General features: G+C 37.6%; 1 protein-coding gene across 1 annotated transcript in view; it reads right to left on the reverse strand.

Annotated features, from left to right (window-relative positions):
* The window catches only part of erbb4b (erb-b2 receptor tyrosine kinase 4b), a 298,426-nt gene that overhangs the window by 65,761 nt on the left and 205,160 nt on the right, over positions 1-27,505 (reverse strand). Inside the window, exons 11-14 of the mRNA XM_011489669.4 lie at positions 17,419-17,509; positions 13,772-13,971; positions 5,800-5,932; positions 1,626-1,719 (exon numbers count right to left, since the gene is read on the reverse strand). Coding sequence (XP_011487971.1) covers positions 1,626-1,719; positions 5,800-5,932; positions 13,772-13,971; positions 17,419-17,509 — 518 coding nt within the window. The remainder of the gene's footprint in view (positions 1-1,625; positions 1,720-5,799; positions 5,933-13,771; positions 13,972-17,418; positions 17,510-27,505) is intronic.

Genomic DNA, 27,505 nt, shown 5'->3' on the forward strand with positions numbered 1-27,505 from the left:
GAGGAAGGAAATGAAAAAGCGTTTTGAAGTATTGCTTTTTCTTTTTAATTTTGAGTCAAAAAAATGCAGCTTCATTTTGAAAATTAAAAAGCATTTCTGGTTTTGAATTTGCTTTTTATTTATGCTACATAATCGCTTCCATATAGCTTGAGACTTTGAGCGCATAAACAGAGCTCTCAGTGACGGAAGGGGGAAGATTTCAAGTTTTCTGCGCCACCGTCGCTGTAGGATTAAAAATTCTCATTTTTAATCCTTTTAAAGTCTTCTGCCCACCTCCCGGCCCCCCGTATAAAATGTTCTAGCCCTTCCACAGAGTTGCACTCATACTTTGCAATTGTTTAGTAAAAGTAATTTATAAGAGATGAACCGTAACAAACGGCAAAAGAAATTCTTTGGGTAATATGGGCATTTAACTGTAGGGTCCTTATCCCCACATCTGCTTTCTGTTCTTTTCTCTTTACTGTCTTTTAAAGTAAATTTCATAATGAATTGTGTGTTTTTAATCTTTGCACTGTTATATATAGTGATTTTAATGAATTTTTTCTGTTTTGTGAAGCACTTTGAATTACCTTGTGTGTGAAGTGTGCCATACAAATAAACTTGCCTTGCCTTGTCTAATGCTCTATAATGGGATGTCTACAGACAAGTCATAAGACATCAACAAGTATTAGTAATGTGTTTATAAACCTTTATAAGACATTATAAAGCATGTCTTACAAATGCTGGAGCTGATCAACACCGAAAAGACAGTTGCATTTGTCTACAAATTCTAACAAATGTCCTATAAAGGCATTACAAATGCTAATAAATACTTCTATAAGCTGCATATTAACACTAACAAAGTCTTCGTAAAACACCCCCAAATAATGAATGTCCTATAAAGGCTTATAAACATTTTCATGCTTGTTAATGTCTGAGAACTAGATTATTAAAGAAACCTACTCTACCAATCTTTGCTTTATGGACATCACATCGTCTCACATCATTGTTTTTGTCTTTTGTTGTGTCTTAACAAGTGTTTAAAGATGAACCACCTTTTTTCAATCTGTGCGCATCAGTCTCTGCTTGTGTGTAATCACCTGCCTGCTTTGTGTCTCACTAGCCAACTGTGCGATGTTCTCATTTCTTAACTCATCATCATTATGTTGTACTGTCAGGAAATGAGATTAAAGAAAAATACTTGAATGTTTAAATGCACATTAACTGACTTGAAAGGCCAAACTAATTTTCAGATAGGAAAATGCTGATCTTATTGATCTTAACTTTCTAATCATTACATCTACAACACCAATAGTAAAATGCCTCGTTCTTTTAAAAAGCTTGTTTTTATCAGTATTCTCACACTGTGTAGTATTTTGACTAAGCTAAAATACAAAAGAAAACATCTGCAAAAGCAAATCCTAATGCAAACATAGTCAGGTGACTAATCTAATCCCTCTAGACTTTAAATTATGTTTATTATGTAGAATTTATGTTTTTTTATTGTTTATGTTTCTATTAGAACTTCTACTCATACTTAAACCAAAACTGCTCAAATCCCCACCTTGCTATCTGAACACATAGGAAATGCATGTTAGCCTTCCTGCCACAGTTTCTTTTACTCATGTGCATTGGAAGAAGCTTACCGAGCCATGACAAGTCAAAGTGTTGTCGTCTCCTTGTTCACATTGGGAATCGCACTCCACACACACTGACCCGTTGGCATACTCTCGAATCTCCCTGAGAAAAAGTTACAAAGGCATAGAGAGAAGAAAACTTTCATGAATGTAGCATATCATACGTTTACGAAGTCAGACCTTTTAATAAAATCTGCCTCTGTACTGGAGTTATAGGTGTGAAAAAAGATTAGTGGGGATCTGGCAGTAATTCCAATATTATGAGGATATCAGGAGGAATGGCTGACATTTTAATTTATACCAGCCTGTGCCCAAACAAAGAGATTGTGAAAGGAAAAAAGCCTATTTAGGTTTCTGTGTCTGTGAAAGCAAAATGTTGTAATGAGTAATTTTAACTGTAAACCTGCTTCAGATTTAGCACCCCGTCAAGTTTTACAGGCGAAGTTGTTGCAGTAACACGCACCAGAAGTTATTAAGAGCAACTGGTATTTTTCAAATCAGTTATTTTTTAAAGTCCTAAAATGCTATACATGAAATTGATTTGGAAAACAGAGATTTGTCACTGAAATGTGGGTTATTCTGTTATTTTTATACAAGTAAAAAAGTCTTTATATCAAAATGCCAATTTCACCCTTGTTTTTTATTATGAACATTTTCCAAAATAACAGCTCTTTTCATGACCCCAAATAGTCTGTAAATAACCTTTTTTCACTCAATTTCTAAATCCATTCAGGGCAAACATAAGAGATCAAAGGTTTTAGAATGAAAGAGGATTTATAACTCGTGGGTTTGACTCAACTGTGCTGTGTAGTATTTTTATTTATTATTTTTTTTCCTAAAAATCAATTAATCCAAGTGCTGCATCATTACATTTTCTGCAATCTGTTTATAACAGTGAAACACTAAAATGGACTCAAAAATTCATTACATCTGACTACATTCCGTCTGAGTTGGCCGTTTGCTTTTGTTACTGAACGAGACTGAAGATTGATTTGGAATTTGAGTCTTTCGGTCAGGAGGGAGAAACAGCAGCAATAAAGAGAAAAGAAAACACAACTTCAATCCCATTGGGAAATAAATCAAATTAGTATTAATTATGCTTCATCTGGCCTTCACAAAACCTTCAAAGGGGCAAGGAAGGTAAGGCTTTGTCAGTATGTGAGCTGGTTGAAATAATAAGCTGTGGTGTAAATGGAAGATATTGATGAGACCAGCAGGGTCTACAGACTCCATAATTTTTTCCTGTATGTATTTTTTTTCTACAAATAATATGCTTAAACTCAATGGTATACACATTACATATAAAGCTCAGTCAGGTACTGTTTGTCTTATTTATTTCAAATCTTATCATGAGTTAATCAGAAAAAAAAAGCTAAATTCCCCTTTTACTTTGGATAAAAGGTGCCGTTGCTGGGCTTTAGAAAAAGTGGTAGTGAGACAAAAATCGGTTAAAATCCTGTGCTATATATATGAAGTTAAGCCTGCATGTGTGGCAGTTTTCCAGTGACAAGGAAGAAGTAGTTTTAAGAACTGACAAATCCCTGGGTGAGCTTCTTGTTACCAGGATTTGATTGCCTGATGGCTGACTAGAATAAAAAAAAATAAATAAAATTATAATTTAACATTTCCTCCACACTCTTTGATACAATCTTACCATGTGATACTACTTAAAGACCCACTTCGATTATCTTTCATCTATTAAGCATTCACAATCTTCTTTTATTTCTGAACATGCAGTTTTTAGCCAAAATCATGCCCCAACCTGTATTACAGGTGCAACAAAAATGACGGGTAATATTGGAGCTGTCCAGCCGTACAGTTTTGAGTCTGACGCCAGCTCGGACGAGGAAAACAAAGACGTACATGGATCTATTTGTCTACAAGTGAATACATCAGAATGGAGTGGAGCAGGGAGCTTTTGATCTGCTGATTGTATTTTCTACATCGCCACTGTGACCTTTTTTAAACTTCTTTTTTTTGTCTACTTCTGATCTATACCAATTTGAATAAAGAAATACTCAGAAACGCAAATTTAAGCTTAATTTTCTTAATTTATGTCCTCCATCAACAGAAAAATGCTACTATAACATGTTAAAAACATTAAAAACACAAAATTCATTATAGTGGGTCTTAAAAATATCGAAAAATTCCAAACACACACTAATCAGACCAAGATCAGTACACACTGTATAAAATTTCACAAGACTTATTTCCAAATAAAAAGATTGAATTGTAAAAATCTCAAATTTGGTGGTGGAACTGTGCTGCGAGTGTTGATGACGTGCAGGTGAACAGGTAGGCAGGGCGTGGCCCCGTGCGCAAGCAGTGACTGTGACACGCAGGCCCCAACTTCAGGTCCTCCTAACTTCTGTCCAACGCAGCTACCAAACCACATCATCCAGCTTTAGAGAGGAAATTGAGAACAGAGGGACCCCGAAGGGGGAATAAAAAAAGCTTGAGGAGGAAACAAAGAAAGAACTCAAACATTACTTTTAAAGTCTATAAGCAGCTATTCTCACCTTATAGAGGGAAATACAGTAGCAGAAGCATCAAGAGACTTATATTGATGAAAGACTCAGCAGAGACAACTTTTTAAAAAAAAGTTTTTTAAACTCTTGTGTTTCTCTTCAATTCCAACTAAACTTGAAAACTATCTGAAAACCTTCGACTGATCTTAAAAACATTAAATCCTCTTTACTTTCAACACCAGTCAAAACACATTTTTGTGATGAATTCCAAAATAAAAAATTGCAAAAAGATCTGTTTAAAAATTACACAGATTAAGTTGGATTAGGCTACAATTTGCAAAGGAATTTCTAAAGACTCCCTTTCAATGCCTGAATGTTGTTGACTGTTGTAATTCTCACAAATAATTCCTAAAATGAGATGTTTCTGTCTGTTATCTCATTCAGCCACTCCTAAAATGTATGTGTAATAATGTGAAAATCCAATGGGAGTAGCACTAAGTTTGTGGGTTTCTCATGCTGCGTTCACACCGAACATGATTTGCACAGCAGATGCGCCCATTTGATTTGAGCATCCTGTTGCAATTTGGGAAGCACGACATGTTCATGAACACATTATTTGACAGCCGTTGAGCAACAATCTCTTCACACATTTAAATAGTAGCCTTGTGGTAGAGTGTCTGCCCTGATACTGGAAGGTCATGAGTTCAAATCCTGGTCAAGTCATACCAAAGACTAAAAATGTGATCCAATGGCCCCCTGCTTGTAACTCTGCATTAAGGGGTTGGGTTGGATTGCAGCTCCCCGCTCCTCCAGGGGATGGGTCAAATGTGGAGAACACATTTCACAGACCTAGGAGTGTGACTACTTATAGGACTTAGAGGGGGCCTATGCAAATTTGTAATTCGAAGCACATTGTGTGTGAACGTAGCATAGAATACACAAACTAGTCCTCGATCAGTGGCATTCTACTTGTTTTCTTTCTGGTTTCCTCTCATAAAAACAAACCTGTTCAAGGTAATCTGCAGCATTTTGGGCAAGGCAGTGTCTGAAAACGAGAAGGACATCAGCCCTCTGGGATTTTTGAACTGCTATAAAACAACAAAGCCCTTGTAATTTTTCAACTCGCACACAACAAAAAAATTCTGGCATCTATGCTGTAGACTGGACCAGTGCCTTTTGTCATACACCTGTTTCTTCATATCATTTTAATATTTTACAACATTGAAAATTTAGTTAAAAACGACTTTCACTCTAAAACTGCATTATAAGGTCAGTTAGCATTTTTTGCTACTTTTAAAACTATGGAATATTTTTATGAAGATTTACAAAATATACAAACGTAATTCTTTGTATTGAACCAGGGACCAGTTGAATGACTGATGAAAGGCTCTTTTAAATATAGTGATCAAATATTTAAATCTTTGATCTTGTTATTTTCTAGATCAAACAATTTTTTTTCATTATTTAGATTTAAATTTGCACTGCACCATTCCATTTGAATTCTTTTACTTTTTGATCAAAGCTGCAAATAATGAAAATGGATAAGTCAATGCTTAATTATTTTTAAAAGTTTTTTCCTACATTTGGGTACAAATAATAGGGATCAAAGAACCATCGAACAGACATTCACAAACACAAAGTAGGCCTGTTTATTAAAGTTATTTAACCTATCTTATAGCCAAAATGCAAAAGAGTGTCGGTCCATACTCACTTACCCTTGATAAAGGTTGCAGCTTTTAATGCAAGATCGTCCACGACTGAAGAACTTGCAGGACAGGCACTGGTCTGGGCCGGAACCCCAACAGCCATCGTCTGAGCATAGCGGGTCACAGACCATGTGACCCCTTGCTGCTCAAAACACATGTGAGCAAAGGAAAGAGAAGAATTGAATTAAGCACACTGTACATGCATAGAAAGAAAAAAGTCTCTAAAGGTCTTTTATATTGTAACAAAATAATGATAAGAATAGGCAAAGTCCTGTAATCCCTCGTAAAAAACACAAGTCACAGTGCATAGTAGCAAATTTGCATTTTTAAATAGCTATTTTCAGCTTTTTTTAGCTATTAAAGAATAAATCAAAGAGTAATTGTGATGATGTTTAATGTTGTGCATGTTTCCTGCCTTTTGTGTGGCGCCTTGAGACTACCTCTGTCGTGAACTGGTGCTTCATAAATAAACTAAATTCAATTGAAAATAATTACAGAACAGTAGAAAGCAGCAAAAGGCAGTTGTGTTTATGGCCAAAAAATAAAATATAGAATAATTCAACGGATGGCTAAAAAAAGGTGGTAAAACCTTGTAGGATTTTTCAAATTATACATTAAATCTAATAAAATTAGAATGATACCAGAAGAAATTAATTTTTATGTGTTTAATTGCTATTTTAGTGAAGTTTTTGCAAATGCAGTGCTGTGGTATGTGTTGTGTTTCTTTATAAATTGCCATTGTAATTCAAGCGACCACTTCCAATGACAAGCCTATGTAAACAAATGTATATGCGAGTTTTGGGCTACACCATTCAAATGTTTCTGTGCAAGATTTTAAGTCAGTTTGAAAGCTGTCTGTAATAAAAGGCGTAGCCATTGGCTTTTAAACCAGCTGAACTTTGACCAATCAGGGACTTAGATTTGGTGGTGTGGCACCCCTTTATTTTATTCAAAGGAATATCTCTATATACATATATATATATACACATATATATATATATATATATATATATATATATATATATATATATATATATATATATATATATATATATATACATATACATATACACATTACACATTACTTTTGAGATGTTGATTGACAGAATTATTTAAAAAAACAAACTAATGAAATATGGGTGGACAAAAATGATCGTACCCATAACTTAATATTTTGTTGCACAACGTTTTGAGGCAATCACTGCAATTAAACAATTTTTGTATTTGTCAATGAGTCTTTTGCACCTGTCCACAGGTATTTTGGCCCACTCCTCATGAGCAAACTGCTCCAGTTGTCTCAGGTTTGACGGGTATCTTCTCCAGATGGCATGTCTCAGCTCCTTCCACAGATGTTCAATGGGATTCAGATCTGGGCTCATAGAAGGCCACTTCAGAATAGTCCAACGCTTTTCTCTTAGCCATTCTTGGGTTTTTTTGGCTGTGTGTTTTGGATCGTTGTCCTGTTGGAAGACCCATGACCTGCGACTGAGACCAAACTTTCTAACACTAGGCAGCACATTTCTATCCAGAATGTCTTGATAATCTTGAGATTTCATTTTACCTTGCACAAATTCAAGACACCCTGTGCCAGATGCAGCAAACCAGCCCCAAAACAGAACAGAGCCTCCTCCATGTTTCACAGTAGGGACAGTGTTCTTTTCGTCGTATGCTTCATTTTTGAGTCTACGAACATAGAGCTGATGTGCCTTACCAAAAAGCTCCAGTTTTGTCTCATCTGTTCAAAGGACATTTTCCCAGAAGCTTTGTGGCTTGTCAACATGCTTTTTTGTAAAATTCCACTCTGGCTTTTTTATGATTTCCTTTCAACAGTGGTGTCCTCCTTGGTCGTCTCCCATGAAGTCCACTCTGGCTCAAACAACGATGAATGGTGTAATCTGACACTGATGTACCTTGATCTAGGAGTTCACCTTTAATGTCTTTGGAGGTTGTTCTGGGCTCTTTGGAAAACAGTTCCAACTATCCGTCTCCTCCATTTGTCATCAATTTTCCTCTTCCCGCCATCTCCAGGGAGGTTGGCTACTGTCCCGTGGGTCTTAAACTTCTGAATAATATGTGCCACTGTCGTCACAGGAACTTCAAGCTGCTTAGAGATGGTTTTATAGCCTTTACCTTTACGATGTTTGTCTATAATTTAGTTTCTAATGTCCTGGGACAATTCTCTCTTTCGCTTTCTGTTGTCCATGTTCAGTGTGGTACACACCTTTTCACCAAACAGCAACATGACTATTTGTCTCCCTTTAAATAGGCAGACTGACTGACTATGGGTTTGAAAACAGCTGTGATGTCAATTAAAGGACATACCTGAGTTCATCAAGACCCCCTGGGCAATTAGTTCTCAGTCTTTTATGGAGATACCATAATTTATGTCCAGTCATATTTCATTAGTTTGTTTTTTGAAACACTTCTGTTAATCAACAACTCAAAAGTAATGGCTGATTTTGATTATTTGATTTTCAATAAATTTAAATTTATTGTTAATTTTGACCGTTTCAAGTCATTTCAGTGAGCATTGTGGACTTTCTTTCTTTAACTGAGGGGTACCAACAATTTTGTCCACCACTGTATATATTTATTCAAAGGAAGATTGAAGAAATAACAAATTATAAGAATAACAATATTTAATAAAGTTTTTAATTCAACAATTTAGGATATACAGACAATGTTGGGGGTAACTAATTACAAAGTAACAAATTACTGTAATTTTATCACTTTTGTCAGTAATGGAGGAATGTAACAAATTACAATTAAAATTTCGGTCATGACTGTCAATTGACAAAGCCTCTTGGATAAGAGGTGAAACGTCTTCTGACATTAAAACCAAGTCCAGATGACATCCCCTAAACCTACTACAAACTCATTGTAATGGAATACCTAAAGTCAGAGAAAAGATTCAAAGATTTTTATTGTCATTGTAAAATGAACATGGAGGCATTTAAGAGTTCATTCATTCATTCATTTTTTGCTCATGAATCCACACTACATTATATGTTATCTTGAATATATAATATAAATATCTACTATGATATATAGGCAGGGTGCTTCTGACCGGAAGATTGCAGGTTCGATTCCCGCCTTGCCCGCCTATGTGTCAAAGTGTCCTTGGGCAAGATACTGAAGCCCACCTTGCCTCCGGTGGAAAGTTGGCGCCAGTGTTTGCAGTGATAGCAGCGAAGCCGCCATCAGTATGGTAATAGGTGAATGAGACTGTGACTGTAAATCGCTTTGGGCCGTTGAATAATAATAATAACAATGCGCTTTTCCAGTTGCTCAAACCGCTTACAATGTGTCCATTATTCATTCACTCCTCATGTACTTGGTGATGACAGAGGTGTGGCTGCCAATTCGCGCCTACGGTTCCTCTGACCATCACCGGGACATTCACACACCAGTGGAGCCACACTGGAGGCAGAGAGGGTGAAGTGTCTTTCCCAAGGACACGGGGGGAGCGGGGGATCGAACCGCCGACCCTTCAATCTTGGACGACCCGCTCAACCTCCTGAGCCACTGCCGCCCCAAGAAGAACCTAATAGTTAGACAGCTGAGGCTGTGTGGACTACAGGTGATTAGGATGAATTTAGAGCCTGTCATTAAATAACTACTTAAAGACCTTCCATAATTCCCATCTAGACATTGCCATCTGTCTCCCTTGCTCCCCAATGTAAAATGCATCTTCTTCAATTTGACTTTTCTTTCTTTTAAAAAAACTAAATCAATTTGTTTGCATTTCAAATTAAATTCTCTCTACCTTCTATAGCTTACGACAAATGCTGTAAAGAAACTCCTGCTGTGTTTGCCCTTCCGGCCACATGTAAGCCACAGGCAGTGTTTTAGCGTCATCTGAGTCTCCATTCAGAATGCTTGGAGCATACATTCTGACAAAAGGATGCAGATGCACAAAGAAAGGCAGAACTCAAGTCTGAAAGCAGAAGATGAAAGCTCTGCCTCTCATAAGAGATAAAACCGACCCTGTTGGGATCCCAGCACCACAGGTAAACTAACGATGTGAGAGAAATGAGGAGTGGATGAGAGAATAGATACTGAAGTAATAGCATTATCTGAGCAGCCAGTTCAAAAGCATATATCAAATGCATCTGAAATGGCTCAAAAAAAAAGAAGGGTATAGTCATGTGGGAGATGGAAGAAAAGACTATGATGGCGATTATGATAACTGCTTCACTGAAAGAAGGATAACAGAAAGACCGACTTTGAATAAATATTCCTTAGAAAGATGATGGCTGTTCAACGGTTTGGGGTATGTACTGATGCCTTAAAGAACGATGATTGGGGGGACTGCCCATCTGCACCTGGGGCTGGGATCACTCCTTCTCTGGGGCCTGGTTGCGGGAACCCTCTTGGTTGCTTGGGTGGCACCTACCATGGCCGCAGGATCTGGAGAGGCGGGTAGGCGTCTTTTTGACATGTCAGAGTTCTTTTTCCAGCTTCCTCCACTTGCGAACCATGGATTTATTAATCTTGAATTCTCTCACAGCAGCTGGATTCCCATGTTCCTCCGTGTAGCTGATAGCTTACAGTTTAAACTGTTCTTAATAAGCGTGTGTCTTTGCAGGTGGCATTTTCAGGGTGGCCAAAACGATTTTCTGCATAATCCTCATTCCCGCACTTTTTTGTACTATTTGTCTGTCTTCTTTCACTTCCTCATTTCTCTCCTTACCATTCTCATGCTGTTCTCTCCACCAAAGTCAAACAACAAAATATTAGGCGCATCGCACCATAGGGTGCTCCGTACATTTTGGAGAAAAATTCAAGATTTAAGTGTGCCCCATAGTCGTGAAAACACGGTAACGAGAAAAATATTGCAACCATAAATTGCTTTCTGAAAATCACATTTAAAAAAATCTGCTACAACAAGAATAAAGTTTCAAAGAGACCTTGTGATGTCATGCTTCTCAAAGTGCTTTACATAGAAACATAATCAAATTTTAAAAACAAAACAAGAGATTATACAAATATTTTGTTTAACACCCACACAATGCCACTACCCCCCCCCCTTACAACACACACACACATACACACTATGATAAGAAGAATGATAAAATTATGCAATGTAGAAATTTGGCTTTGTATTGAAAGGGGGAAACAATATTTTGAGGACATGTCCACATCAGTGACCCTCCACTCAGGTTCACAGAATACTCTACCAAAGTAAAGTAAAACAATGTCTTTGTTTGCTTTCTGAGATTCTTCAGTGACGGCGACTAATTTTAGGGAGATGATTCTATACAGATCCTGTCATCCAAACAAATCTCCAAATGGAAATGGTCAGAAATGGACGGCCTCTAGAGCGGTGGAATGTTTCTAATGATGAGAAGTCAAAACTTTGATAGAGGCCACTGATATCGAATTGTAACGTGGAAATTTCGGCTCTGTGTACCCAACACTTCTCTATAAAGAGCTTTCAGGTCAAAGGTTTGGCTAAGAAACGGCCAGTGGAACAACAACAAAACTGCATCATAGAGATTGGATAAACTAAACAACCAAAAAATTAAATGATGAAAAGCAGTGGGTCCCTTTGAAAAGATCTTGAGCTGAACCATTTAAGTCTACCAAGTCTATGTTGTGAACGAAAAAATGTGCTCCATGGGTCAAATGATGCAACCTAGACAGAATCTTGGTCACTTGGGTGAGATTCTGAACTATTCGAAAGATCTAAAATGTCTATGTTCCCAGGTAACATTACATTACTTACATTCACTCAGGGCTCAGAAATCTGCCTTTAAGCAACCACATCTAATAAAAAGTCTAAGTACCGGTAAATGCACGTATATGTGTGTTTTGGACTTCTGCATTTAATACTCTCAGTCACGCATCACTATGCAAGGTTTTAAGTCCGTTTCCGGAAGCCACGTACAAAAGCCATGGACATTGAACATAGGTCAAAAGTTAAACCAGTTAAACTTTGACCAATCAAGAAACTCAGATTTAGTGTTGGCCTATGGGTTGTGTCATTTTTGGAAGTGCCAATCGTTTGAAAAGTGATCACGAAGGAAAAATGTACATTAATGGTTTGTGTCCAGAGCAAGATTGGAAAGTTCGACATTTCCCACCATGCTACCATGTGCTACCTCAGGTAGCGGCACTCCAGTGTGAACACCTTATGCTAAAAGTCCATTTAGGAATGACCGTTTAGCCTGTTTTTGCCTGAAGTGTACGTCACTTTAAGAGTAGATCATAAACAAAATTCCGGCTTTAGTCCATACACTCCAAAACTAAAAAAAATATATAAATTTACTAAAAGTTTTTTACTTTTTGAAATATTTAATATATATGTGTGTGTACTTTGTCAAATTGCAATCTTTGTATTTTTCACATTGTTATATATATTTTATAAAGTTATGCACATACTTTTGCAGTGTGATTACTCCACATCCTCGTATTTTGAGTCTTTTTTTAGACACTGCTCTGCACACATATAAAACCATGTCAAGGATGTGAATCATGAATAACCCTCTAATCTTCAAAGTCACAAGGGAAAGTCGGTGCACTAGTGTGTATGAGTGTTTTTATGCTCAACACTAGGAGCTGCCAAGACAGGAGCACGGTGAACAGCAAAAAGGGGGCCAACTCAATAATGCAAATCTTTCCTCATTAATGCGCTTCACTGTAAAAAATGAAATTACATCAAATCGGGTTTTACTGGGCAGCAAATGAAGAAAAACAATCAGATCTTAAGCATTCAGAAAGGGGAAGTGCAATGTTAAATGAACAGATGACACATGCAGGTGTGTGCTGACACAATCAAAGATTTTTTTTAGTATAATTTGTTTTTAATAATCAATGACCAGATGTAGTCAATCCAAATGGTATTTTCCAATATCTCTGTATCATTTCATTTTTTTTTTTTTAATGGTATTGGTCAATTCGATTTGACTCAACAACTTCCCTCAGACAGATTGATCTGGTTTGATTGTCGGGATATAAATTAATTTGTCGATTAGTTTGATTAATCGTTACATCCCTAGTAGTGTGCCTATTTTTTTTTTTATGAACCCTAACTCATTAACCTAAACTTGACATCCAATTACTGATGCAAAAACTTCCATTGGCATTTTTTAAGTATTTATCTGTGCAGGTTCTCATTCATTAAAATTGATTCCATCCAAGTAAAGAAAAATGTAGCCAGATGGACTTGGTTTATCTGTCATCTCTGAAAATCTTAGTTGCTTTCTCAATTCTTTGAGCTGAGTAACTAAACCGCTGTGATTGCAGTAATATCATCATGATTTGTTTTAGTTCCTTTCCTTCCTCTTTCGGCTTCTCCCATCAGGGGTCGCCACAGCGAACAAGTCGCATGGCAAACTTGGCAATGTTTTACGCCGGATGCCCTTCCTGACGCAACCTTCTCAAACCGGGCTTGGAACCGGCACGGGGGTAGAGAAGGGAACAGGGAGCAGCCTGGAGTCGAACCCTGGTTTCACGGATGGAAGGCGCCGCAAACCAGCACGAGCTAAACCGGCTCCCCCCATGATTTGTTTTAGTTAAACTGAATAAATAATTGGAGAGGGTTTCAAAAATAGGCTAAAACTTTGCAGCCCAAACCCCTCACAGTGTTGAGGTGATTTTCATATCACCTTTGGGCTCCGTCAGGCCTTTGCTTATATACATATACAGACTTTGCAACTGCAAACACAGCATGGATGTTCTTTTACCCAAAGCACTTTTCTCTGTCCATTAAATTTGACCTGTTGACCTTTTCTTAAAATCACTACATTACCTTTATTTTACATTTTAAGCAAAGCAAAGGTAAAATATTCCTTTAAATCTTCTATTTTCATAAATACAATTGATATTTTTCCTTGAATGTAGTTCCACTCTTTAAAATACTTAAATACACATGAATTTGTATGATTAACACAATTTTTAATGTTTTACAAAGCCAAGGGTTCAAGTGAGGTTTGGAAAACATTTGTCATCCTTTATTTTTTTTTTTCCATCGACTTACCGCATTCCAGTGGGTTTCGGTTGTTACGGACCAGAACCTTTTGGTTTGGAGATCGGAACAGCCTTGTCCAGTTAACAGTGTTGTAATAACAAAGTTGTTTGTTCTCAGCAATGTGCACATTTCCTGCACTGATCTCCTTTAGTGACTGAAGCAAGAACGAGGAGATCCCTTGTTGTTTCAGCACCAGCAGGGAAATGCCACTGAAATAGGAAAAACACATGATGGCATGAGACCACAGGTCAATGAATACATGTTCTGTGTATTGTAACACAGTTTTAAGTTCATAACTATGGAAATAACGTCTTGGCCTCCTTTTCCCCCTAAATCCCAGTTATCATCATCTGATCAATTTTGCATCAGCAGTTGCAGTTTCAGGTCAACATAGCCCTGAATTTAACAGTTTTATGAACCGTTTTCATTTTTCTTTTTTGGATTTCTTTAACTTTCAAAGATGTTTTGACTGTAGAACTTGAGAAAAAGCCTTGAATTTTAAGAACAAGACTTTAGACATTCATTTCTAGATGAAAGTGACCGGTAGTTGCTTGGGTATTCAGATGTAGGGATGTTTAGTTCATAAGTAGAAGTAAGAATTTTAAAGACACACTCCGATAAAAATTGGGTTTTTACTTTTAACATGTTGGTTCATTTTTCTGATGATGGAGCTGAAAATTTCAATTCTAAGTATTTCTTTATTCCGGGTCGGGCCACAAGCTCCCTGTTTGACTCCCCTATGATCATCCACTTGCAGACGACTAAATCCATGTTTCTAAGTTTTCCTCGTCTGAGCTGGTATCTGGGTCAAAACTGTACAGATGGATGGCTCTGATATTACCCACCATTTTTTTGCACTAGTAATGATATGTTGGTGGTCTGGGGGGGGGGGCTTTAAGCTAGCAGGAGAGCACGTAAACCGAGTGCTCTTAGCTTTTAGCAATGGTGAGAGGGGCTTGCTCCAAGACAACAGTCCTGCCCACAACTCAGAGGCAAATTTCTAACGAACTACTGCCGCTCTGCAGAACTATGTCCTAGAGAAAAACACAGGGTTTGTTTGTTCTTTATTTAGGCTAAAACCGGCATAATCCTAACTAATAGACCACTAGGATTACTTTTGCGATAGATCAAAAGATGATCAGAGTGGGGCTTATAAATATTCAGATACCCTGGTAAGGGTTTGCCATGCTTCACCAATACTGAAAACAAGGTTTGTGTGCCATGCAAATATCAACTAGGAACTCTTGTGGTCAATAAAACAACACAAACTTTGTGGATCCTGTTCATCTGAATTTCATGTCTTTAGTAATAGAAGCATGGACTGATTTGTTGGGCATTTGCATATCACTGCAGTTTTGTATCAACAAATGAAGTAAATCCATTGATTTTGAGGGCAATAATCAAAGAGGACCAGGGAGTTGAGAATATTATTTCTTAATTATTTAGAAACCAAGACTTTCTTCTGTTTCTTCGATTGTCTAAAACACACTGAACTGTAATGATTGCTTGATCAGTTTTTGCTGTGAGTTGTCCGCTGTGATGGTACTTGGTCGTTTCAGTAAAATAGTGTATCGTTCCAAAAGGTATTTTCCAATATCAATTATTGATTTATCTCATTTTGAAACAATGTTTTAATGGTATAAGTCGATTTGAATCAATTAACACTTTGCCTCAGGCAGATCTATCTAGTTGAAAAAAAAGGTGGAAACTAGATATGTATTCAAAAAGAGGAGGTTAAACATTTTGCCCTACCACAACTCCATACCATCACAAGAGAATTTTTGTTGCAACTGAACCATGCATCACCATTTCCTTCCAGTTGCTCTAAATGCAGCCAGCATTTAGATCTTACAACATTACACTAGGATACACTGGGTTTGTCTTAATGGACCTTCACTGTGTTTTCAGCTCAAAGCAGGCATATTAATGTCAGTGTCATGTGTGAGGTTTGTGGCGTTTCAAGCTCTTTGCTTTCAATCAGCCAATTCTATGCAGCACGTGTTCATTAAACTCCAGTATAGGCTGCAGCAACAACTCATTTACTTTATTCAGAAAATCGTTTAGCTTGACTTCTAACTCCTTCCTGTTTTTGCCGCCTGCCTCCATTCTATCCTTTTACGGATTTTAAATACCACAGCATGCTAGTGGTGTGTGAGACCCATCACACACAGGATTTGTAAAATCAAGCACATGGCAAAGTTGAGCGCCAAGCTATAATTTGTACTGCAGCTCAATGTTGCCATCAGCCGGCAGGTGCAATTGGCTTACAAATTCTTACAGGTGTAAACCTGCACACACACAAAATTATGCAGTGCCTCAGAAGTAAACACTCGTGCTTTTTCTATGTAAATGCCACATTTTTGAGCACTCTTGCACAAGGAGAAGCATGTAAGAGAGAAAAGAACGTGTAAATGTCAAAAAATAAAACGTACTTAATAGTTTTAAAAGTCTATTGTTTTTAATGGTAACAATTTAGCTAAAAGGCAGAGTTTCTGGATGTAGAAAACCTGCTTTGGACAGATTCAGCGAGTGACCTCAACTGTTTGATGCCTTAAACCCGTTTTACCTGCCTTGTCTGCTGAGAAAAAAAAAAAATATATATCTCCTGGGGAAGGAGATTTGACAAGAAACGTTATTTTATGAGGGGAAGAATACAATGGAACTGCTATTAAATGTGCCAGAATAAATGTAACACTGACACCCTCTTTTGGATCCCACTGTCAAATGAGAGTTTATGCTACAACACACTGACAGCTAACACGAAGGAAAGACTCCATGAAGGTTTTTTACGCTTCCACAAGTCTCCCTCAGTTTCTTTATTTTGGCACTAAAACTGAGTCTTACACCTTTTTTTTCCAGCTGCACATGTTTTATTTTAACCTGGTATTAAAGATATTCTTAAAAATAAACTCTTTGGCATGTTGCAAAACAGATTTGTCATTTGTGACCCAGATATTAAATTGATATAAAAACACTTAATCTGTATGCCTATGGGTACGTTTAAAATATTTTTAGATTTTTAATTAAAGGCCTTGAAACTTTATTAATTTATAATTTCTTGCAATTGCAACTGTCTCTTCTCCCACCTTTTTTGTTCGCTTCTATCGTTGTCTTTTGATGTGACTTTATTCATGCTGACTGGAATCCTCTTTGCAATTACTTTTTTTAGGTTTTTGTAATTACCTTAGAGTTTATCGTTTATTTGAGATAATACTTTATGCGACACGCTTAAAAACAAAAAAATAAATATATCTTTACAAATAGTTCTATAAATTCAAAATGTCATGAAAATTTAAAAAGTTTGAAGCAGCAAAATTTAAAATTACCACATTTTTTTAACAATCCAAAATGTGATTATAAGACAAGAAATGGAATTATTACAAAGAAGTTTAAGGTGCCTTTGGAGTACAGAAGCAGAATATGTGTGTTTGGTGACCTCTGTCAGGCATCTGGCATCTTGAAGCCAAGTTTTAAGTACACAGTATCTATTTTTTTCTGACACCTTTGACTAAACTCTATTGGTTTTTTAATCTTTACATCTTTTCTGCTACATCAAAAGTGTTTCTACTTCATCTATAGGCTTAGTTTTCATATGTTTAATTTAAGACATATTTAGAACCTGTATTTAAGCAGTTAACTGGTGTATTATCTCGTACCTGTATAATGCTCTTCCTCCAATAGTTGCCAGGTTGGAGAAAACAATCAGGTCAGTCATGTTGTCAGGCCAAGATTGGATGTTAAGGTAACCTGAATCCAAACACACACAAGCACAATTGTGTCACCTGTACAGTTTAGGAAGAAGGAATATTAATTTCAAAGATGACACAAATATAACATGACTACAGTCTCCTCTTTCCTGACAAACGTAATATTCCAAAACCATATTGACCAAATCCAAGCTAAAGAAGCAATCTGGTACATGACATGCGTAATATCAACTTTAAAAATGGAATAAGTGCATGACAGCATACCAATATTTTTCTTTTTTCCCCTCCGTTCTGTTCTGTTAAATCATTTAAAGAAGTAAATGAAAAACTGAAAGGATGGCTGCTGCTCATTTGGAATTTTCAATAATGGATTCAGAAGTATAAAATATTTAGTGGTGGAACAGTGGGTAAGTACAAACCCCAAGTCAACAGTAGAGGACCAACAATGCAGCTGGCTGAGGGCACAAGAAAAGGATGACGTTATGTATCTAAAGATTCTACTCTTTAAGGCGTCTGGTCGCTAAATATTTATTTAGAAGATAATTTATGCACCTCAAAGTAGTTTTTCTGCTCCATAAGTCAGTTCTTCAAATCATTAGACTGTTTGGATGAGCGGTGAGTTGTCGCCTAACTGAACCTCTAAAGTCCAGTTACTCTGAGAATTTGAATCCTGTGACAACATAACCTGAATGACTGAAAATCTCTATAGAGACATTATGTACTGAAAAAAAGTTAAGTTACAAAAAGATGTATGTTGGGTTGTTTTCTCACACTCAAAAGGCTGATTTGATTTCTCCATAATAGGCTTGTTGACAACTTAATAATAACCTTCAGCAGCATCTTTATCCCTTTGCGCGCATCCTGGCTTGTTACTGCCATCCCAGAAGAAGAACAGAGCCTCTGAACAGATTCTCATTAACAATGTTTGATGAGGTGCCGTTTAAAGAGTCCGATAACTTTAAAGAATTACACACAGCCCATGTTGGAGAGAGTATGGATGCTCCTATTTGGTGAAAAACATAAAAATAAAGTAGAAGAGGGACTTTTCTTGGCTTCACTGCAGAAGTACTAAACCTTCAAATGAGCCAGTCAAAAGAGGCAACATATTGACAAGTTTTTTTTGTTTGTTTGTTTTAAATGAAAAGCTGAAGTAATATGGTTCACATAACCACTGCTGCACTGTTTCATATTTTTGGGAGTGTAAAAAAAACACATCAAAGGTCATATTAGGTGAACAGCAAGTGTAACAAAAGTGCCCAAAAAGACCATGGTAGGCTGGTTTTCCTAATTGTATAAAACTCCAATCAGAGCAAAGATATACTGAATTCTAAAAACACTGAAAACTGTGATTTCACCGTATACATGGAAACACCACAGAGCTTCTTTTTTTTTATGTGTTCTCTGTTAAAATAAATATATACAAATTAAAAAAAACTAAACATTTCTAATCAGGGAGTTTGTTTCTGTATCAGATTGTAGATAAATACACACTTAACTTTTACAAAGGTGGTTTTAAGGGTTCGAATTAAACATTTTACAATTGTTTTTACTTTTTACTATTCGTGTTCTCGACTGTGAGGGTCAGGCCTGGGGGAAAAAATCTGTACACTCTGTTTTTACTTATTTACTATGTAATCGCATGCTCTTTTTATCATGTATGTGATGTGTGAATGATGAAGGATGTTGTACAGTTTGTGGCTCTGTGGCCCAGAACCAATTTCTTCTTTGAGGACAATAAAGTTTACCTTACCTTACCTTAATCTTCCTGTAATCATAAATGTATTTCTTGAGCCATGGTGACCATGGCTTATTTATCGATGTATATCCCCAACATTAAACTGAGCATAAGGATTAATCAAACTGACAACTGTCCAAAGATTTTCATGGCAGAAGTTCATCTCCTGGAGAGTTGCAATGACACATTTTTTTTAAAAGTTTTTTGAAGTTGCTGAAGTGAAACCCCAAATGCACAGGCTTGACCATAATTAGTGTTCTTGGGTCTTTCAACTCAGGAATTTTCCTTCTTCTAAATGTATTAATGGTCATTATAGGAGCTCCAATTTCACAAAAAATAGGGACTTAAAACTTATTGACCCATATTTTAGATCATTTTTTTTAAATATCACAGCTGCATCCGAGCAGATACAGTAACATTTCTCTAAAACTGTATATGAATTATATAGTTATCCTTATATTAAAAAGACATCTTTCAGTTAAGTATTTTTATGCATGTATATCTCTAAACTAATCCACCAATCCAACTAATCAGTCAGTTTAATTCATTGATTAAATTGGACTGATTGATTGGTATAGAAGTTTACATAGATGCATGTATATGATTACAACACAATATTAAATTAATTAATACAACAATTTAACAGAACAATGCAACATTTCTTTTCACGCGCAATATCATACCAAGTTGAAATGAAGTTACATTTCACTTTCGTTGACAGTTCTTGACATTGGGCTGAAGCCAGGCTTTGTTGGTTTGCTGTCCTTGTCAATAAAGGTTATTGTAAAAATGCTACAATGGTAATATCATAGAGCTTCCAGCATCCAGATATCATAACAGCATGCCTGGGGCCTCATTTATAAACGTTGCGTACGCACAAAAGAAGGCGTACGCCACTCTCTACGCAATAGTTGAGATTTATAAAAAGCAAACTTGACGGGAAAATGTGCGGTCCTTCACGCAAGCTCTGACCCAGGCGTACGCACAAAAACAGGTGAAATGAGAAACGGCGACACCGTCGGCAGATGGAAGAAACACGTGAAAGTGAAAATGACAATACTGCCTCTCAGAAATAACATGAAGACTTCACAAAGCAAGTCTTACAATTACCAGCCTACACGAACACCCGTTTGATCGATCAGCAGTGAAACAAACAAAAAAATCAAACGAAAATTACAACAGAAATTCAAATGAACACTTATTTGCAAAAAGAAAAGTGAAATATGTTCTGCAATATTGGCATGTTGTGCAATTCATCCTCATAAATAATATAGTTAACAGAATGAAATAATGTACAAAACTGATATTCCCGTCAATGTGTCCGTCTGGCGGAGCAGATAGAGGTGCAATTAGACAGACAGACAGACAGTCAGACAGACAGACAGACATATTAATTGTCCACTGGGGAAAGTTGTTTTCATAGTAAAACATTTTTTTCATAAGCTACAGAATTATGGTATTCATGCATATGCCTTTAGTTTGTTTTATTTTTGATAAAACCATGTATGGCGTATGTCTCAACCATTCAGAAAGCAACAAGAAATTACATTTGCGCTGAACAATTTCCCATTTCCACGTCGATTATTACCGACATCTGTAGCTTGTCAGATGCAATTAAATGGATGGAAATAAAATGCCCCATCACAATGCGTAATGACGCACAATGGCTGATCTTGCGCTCTTAGAAGATGTGGCAAATGGAAGAATTTGGAGTGAACGCATCTTTAGACAGCAAGAGGACGTGCTGGCAAACGAGGACGACTGGCTTATGAGCCGGTTCCGACTTTCTCGAGCCGTCCTGTTGGACCTCTGCAGGCTTTTGGGGGGGTGTCACCCGGTGCATCTGGTGCGTCGGCGTCCCCCTGCGCCTCAGTCACCACTCCACTAAGGGATTCCCCAATTCTTGCCGCTTGTCTCTCATCAAGACGGGTCAGCTCCGGTGTCCCCCCCCCCCCGTGGCAGAGACACTCTGGCGATGCATCGCTAGACGTTTTTTTGCCTCGACTTTGATGTCCGACCATTTCTTTTTTATTTAACCACGGTCCGAGGTTGTGAGGCTACAGCATTAACGGCGTCTGCCACTCATGTGGCTTTTTGGCATTAGTAATGCCCACACTGTGCCCTCCAAACAATACTTTTCTCCTCTTTTCCACCTCGCCAACGATAAATTCTACTTCACATTGAGTGAGGTTACGTTTTTTTCATTTCCTCTCGGTGTGTGCCATGGTTTCACAATCAATGAATATTCATTTGTGGGCGTTTCACGGACTATTTATGGACAACTATGGGCATGTCATGAGGCCGCAAAAGCTGCGCTGCTTTTAGAATTGGTTGTGATTTATTAAGGGAAAGATGCGTGGGATGTGCGTGCGCACGGTTTTATAAATCCGAATATTTCTGTGCGTACGCACGTCCTATGTTTCATCCGTACGCCACTTCTGACGCAAATCCTACGCAAAGTTTTATAAATGCGGCCCCTGGTGTTTTGTGTGAACACAAAACGTCATCAGCTCTGCAAAGGCACACCAGTCGTGAACTCGGGGTCCTCTAAAATCCAGACATGCTCACAAAGCAACTTCTCATCCTCCCTTGGATCATGCAGATTATCTATACAATTGAGTCTATAAAAGCACTCCACACTGTAAGTAGATTTATTGAGATAAACAAGAGAATAGGCAGCAATCTGACCGAAAGCTAGTACAACTTAACAAGATCACTTTGGGCACATCCCACGCCAGCGTCATGAAACTGGGACGTGACCGTGTGTGACATGCAAAGGCTTGATGTCAAATGAAGTAACTCTTACATACAGCCTGTGGACTGATCTGATGATAAAGCAGACTTGACGGAAATGTAGGGATGTAATAAGGATGAGTAAAAGCGCTATCAAGACACCAGGACGGAGTTGTGCATGTCCTGCCGAGGTGACTTACAGCAGGTTTGACTGAGCACTAATGCACACACACAGACCCTTTACACATATGCATCTGTGGAAACACAACAATCCATCAGATTCAGTTATGCTTCAAACGAACAGCAGGGAAGAGATGATAGAACTGACTAGTTAGAGACCAATAAGTCAAAAAAAGTATAAACACACTGAACAGGCACAGATGAATAACAAGCCTCTAACAACACAGAGCTTTACACACACACAAACAAGACTACTGCATGGCCTAAATATGTTGAGATGGTCTTAGATTTATCAAACTGGTAAGTCACTTATAACTGGGTTACTGAAGGAAACTGTAATGGTATGGGTTGCATGGACCCTTGGCTTGCGTTAAAAAGGTTTAGCTCAAGTTTTCAACAAGCTACTTAGTGTAGAGACACATATCTGAACTTGTTTATAAGAACACTGTCACATTCCAGCAGTGTGAAAGCAGGGCTGTCAGTAATAAATCTTTGAGCAGATGCCACACGCTGGTCCACACCATCCTCACCACAGAGTGATTCTGAAAAATTGGCCTCCTACTGTAATAACAACTTGCCAAAGCCTGAGCAGTACAAAGCAACCACAGACCTCTTCAAAAGGGACATCTTGGTTCTAAGGACAACACAAAAAATAAAATGCAATACTTTAATGTGCAAAAAAAAGAAAAAAAAGTTTGCTTTTAAATTGTCCTATTTCTACATCTGAGTGTCAGTTAGGTTTGTCCTCCTGGATGTTTCAATGGAAAATCAAATTTTACAAAGCAGAATGTTTATTATTCCTCAGTGGGACTTTGGCTAAATTGTCCCATTGAGATGTGATGGCAATTCTAAAACTTGTATGTTTTTTTTTTTTTCCTTTTCTGAAAAGGGCCATGACAACAACTGAAAAAAAATCTCCAAACCTCCCTAAACAACCAGGTTGGAATTTTCCAACAATTGAGGGGTTCACGTCTATGTAAGCGATTGTGTAGCATAATTAAAAATAAAAGTCAACACCAGAAATGCCTTTTCATTTTCATAATAAAGCTGCATTTTTTTACTCAAAATTAAAATGAAAAAGCAATCAACCAAAATGTTTTTTCATTTTCGTCTTCAACACTGCTTATTGTGTCACTTAATTAAAATGATAATAAAAATGGTATTTTTACATTTCATTTTCAAAAAGGTCTCTGGTAAATATATAGCAAAATTTATTTAGAAATGTCTAATTTGACAATTAAAATGGATTAACAGAAATGCTTTTTCATTTTCAAAATGAAGCTGCATCAAATGACTCAAATTGAAAATGCAAAATCGATCCTTCAAAATGTTTTTTTATTTTCGTCTTCAACACCGCTTATTCTGTCTCTTAATTAAAATGATAAAGAAAATGGTATTTGAAATTTCATTTTCAAAAAGTTCTCTGGTTAATGTGTAGCAAAATTCATTTAGAAATGTCTAATTTGACAATTAAAATGGATTAACAGAAATGCTTTTTCATTTTCAAAATGTGACTGGATCAAATTACTCAAAATTAAAATTAAAAATCAATACTTCAAAATGCTTTTTCATTTTCTATTTAAAAACTGCTTATTCTGTGTCATAATTAAAACGAAAATGCAAAGAGGGCATTGCATTTTAATTTTAACATTCACACTGCGTGTTGCATAATTCAATTCGACTCAGCATTTCCAGAGGGGAGGCGGGACGATGACGTCAGTACTATCTCTGTGTGTCCGGCTGCTAAAAAAGGCGGATCAGCAAAGACTCCAACGGGTGGTGAAAACAGCTGGGAAAATCATTGGGACCACTCTCCCAGAGATGAGTAGCCTCTACACCACCCGCTGTCTGAAGAGAGTCCACAACATCCTGCATGACCAGCACCATCCAGCCCACCACCTCTTCCATCTGCTGCCCTCAGGAAGGAGGTACAGGTCTATTAAGGCCAAAACAACCAGACTGAGCAAAAGCCTTTATCCACAGGCTGTGCAGCTGCTGAACACTCCCTCCTAGCAACTGCCCCCCCCCCACCTCCTTATCTGAGCACACTGTGAAAACTGAACTTTGCATTGCTGCTACTAACTTAAGATCTTGTGTACACTGAATGTCTTATTTAATGTCTTATTGACCTATCTATATTTCTTTTCATGTTAAGTCTTTGCTGTGTTTCCTTTTGTACTGATGCTGCACTTTGGTTATTTATTTATTGGTTCTTTTTTTGGGTGAATTGAACTGAGTGGCTGTTGTTGATGCTCCAAACGTATTTTCATTGTTCCACTGACAATGACGAATAAATATCTTGAATCTTGAAAATACACATGCTAGGAGCAGTGCGGCCAGGCTTGTAGCTTATGTAAGCGGCAGAGGAGAGGGCTTTGTGACGGTTGTGCATTCCTGATGGTTGTACACAGTTTCTCTGGACTGCAAAGCAGCATTTCCGCCTTCCGCGGAGATTTAAGACGCACCGCGGTTCGTCGAAACTTCTCCACGGACTAGCTTTGTCTTCGGACCGGCAGCCGGATCGCCGAAGGCAAAAGTCCTGCTACGAAGATCTAAGAAACTCTAATATTAATGTGTTTCCAGACATAATAAAGGCTGATGTAATTCCCACCTATTTACATCCAAGATGCTCATTTCCCACACAGAGTTTTAAGTACCTCCACGGCTAATGTTTTTAGCACGTATTAGCCTAATGCTAACCCATCTTTCGGGTCCTCAACTTGCAGCGAAGAAAAAAACACTGACCGCACGGATTTAAAAAAATATAAGCGAGCAGGTCCTTAATAATATCCATGACAGTAATAAAAGCACATTTAGAAGATGGTCTCCTGCAGCTTCGGCTGAGTGTGTGTTGGCCCAACCAGCAAACGCTTAGCATGGCGAAATCTGCTATAGCTGTTGATGGGGCTCCAGCTGTCCTCGAACAGCAAAATCAGCACGAAGCTGCAGGAGACTATCTTCTAAATGTGCTTTATTACTGTTATGGTTATTACTAAGGGCCTGCTCCCTCCTACGGAAGCACCGCGGAAGGCGGAAATGCTGCTTGTGGTGTTGAAGTAGAAAAGGAAAAGCATTTTGAAGTATTGCTTTTTCATTTTAATTTTGAGTCATTTGATGCAGCTTCATTTTGAAAATAAAAAAGCATTTCTGGTTTTGACATTTTTTTAAAATTATGCTACAGAATCGCTTCCATACACCTCAGTGTCTGATCTTATGAACACAATTGGATGTTAGTTACAACACAAGAGATACAATAACAAGACCACTGAGATGTACCTCCATATAAACCTCCATTAAAAAAAAAAAAAATTCAAATAAAAAAAAAATCCAACTGCTTAATGCCAGAAAACAAATTATCTTGTTTGATCAATTCTCTATTGAGAACCACATTAAAACACACCGTGTGCACAGAAAATAAATCAGTGGATGTTCTTAGTGAAGAAGGAAATGAGCTCACTCGTAAAGGTTAAGAGTGCTTAAGTTGTGGTGCTTACTCTCCATGTCAAAACACTTATGCTAAATGTGACCACTTGGGATGGATTCTGACCTGTAAAAGTGTCTTTGAAGACATTGTCAAATAAAGCAAGATTCAAAAGAAGAAATAGTAAAAGACAAAAGATGATTATGCTGCCATGAATAGTCCATCTTGCTCATTTAAAAACTGGAGCAATGTTTGTGGTGACCTGGGGTCACAGAGGCAGGTTTGCTGCTTCTGTCAGAAGACACGTTCTCTAGACAAGTTGGAAGGATGACAAGCTTAGCTGACACACATGTCTGGCCACTGATTCATGCCCCATCAACTGCTTGAAAATGCTTTCACTAACCATAACAAAAGGAAAAAGGGCCTTTTGTGGAAGCTGTTTTGTGTGCCTCCTGTGTCAAATCTCATATCCTACAGGAAAATGCTACAGAAGGCATTTAGAACCTTTTTAGATTTTTTGAAAACTAATTATTTTCCATTTCAACACAAAAGCAACAGTTTAAACATTATTTTTCACAACACTTTAAATATAGGATGACATTGCAAACATTCTCCTTGTCATACTTCTTCCAACCAAGGTTTCAACTATTAACCACAGAAAATCTCAAACTAAGTACAACTATATTAGACAAAGAGTCATATAGGCAAGGTCAGAGCAAAACGTGCAGAATATATATTATTTATTAATCACCAAATGGGGACATACACCAATGTTATATAAATAATATGAGTATATATTTAAAAAAGAACAATCTTTGGCCCAGTCCAAATTCCCAATTTGCCCTATGGCTTTGTCCTCACTGAATGAGAAGGGCTAGATCCCTCTGTTCATAGATTGAGACATAAGTGGAAGCAGGTTGAGTTTGCCTGTCAATCATCTTGCTGTCTGCAGCAGTACAGTGTGTGACCTGTTAGAATCTTTCAAGCCAAAAAACAACAGCTAGAAGAAGACAACGTCTCAAAAGCTGAGGATATTAGAGTATTTGTTTATGTTACTGTCAGTGTTTGTTCTATAAATAACCTAAAACTAAAGAGTGATTGCTAGTGCAGCTTAATGTGTCAAAAAATCCATCCATCAATATTCTAAACCCATCAGATCCTGTTTGGGGTCTTGGGTTGCTGAGGCCCACCAAGCTACTGTTTAGGAAAATGTGGGGTGCTCCCTGAACAGGTTGACAGTCTGTTGTAGGATACACAAGGATAGACCACCACACACAGTAGCACCTAGGGGCACTTTAAAGTCACCAGTTAGCCTATGAAGCAGGTAATGGACTATGGGAGGAAACCAGAGTGCCTGATATTGTTCACCTTTTATGCTGCACCAGTCATGCTAGGTTGAGGTTGTTAGAGTCTGTAAGCTGGCAGTAGAGCACGTAAACAGATGAATGATGGAAAGGTGGCAGACTTACTCTACGCCAACGGGCAAATTTCTAGTGAATAATCCTAGTTAAAAGACCACTTGGAACAATTTTACAATAGATCAAAAGATGATTTGAGTAAGACTTTATGAGAAAAAAAATCTCACTTTTCAAATCACTTGACTATATTGTATCTTTCTGATGGCACGGTCAAATGACTTGGCTGGAAAAAATGACAGCACACATGAACCTCAAAAGTGTTGGTAGCATGCGGGAGCTGGAGGATTACCGATGCGCACCACATGTTCTGGATCTTTTCCTCATGGTGCGTGAAGGGAGAGCTGGGACTGTGGGACTCATAGCAAGGGAGTCCCCAAGGGAAAAGCAGAAAAGAGACAGAGGAGACTGAAAGCCTCATATGATATTCATCTTATGCAGCTATGTCTGTCCTTTATGTGGCCAGTCTCATGGGGAGAGAGGGTTAAGTCAAGAGAACACGGAAGAATAATCCAGAAGCACCAGATACACCATATGAATTATATGAACTGT

This window comes from Oryzias latipes, chromosome 21 (genome assembly GCF_053564925.1).
Source record: "Oryzias latipes strain Hd-rR chromosome 21, Olatipes_Hd-rR_3.1".
NCBI lineage: Eukaryota > Metazoa > Chordata > Actinopteri > Beloniformes > Adrianichthyidae > Oryzias > Oryzias latipes.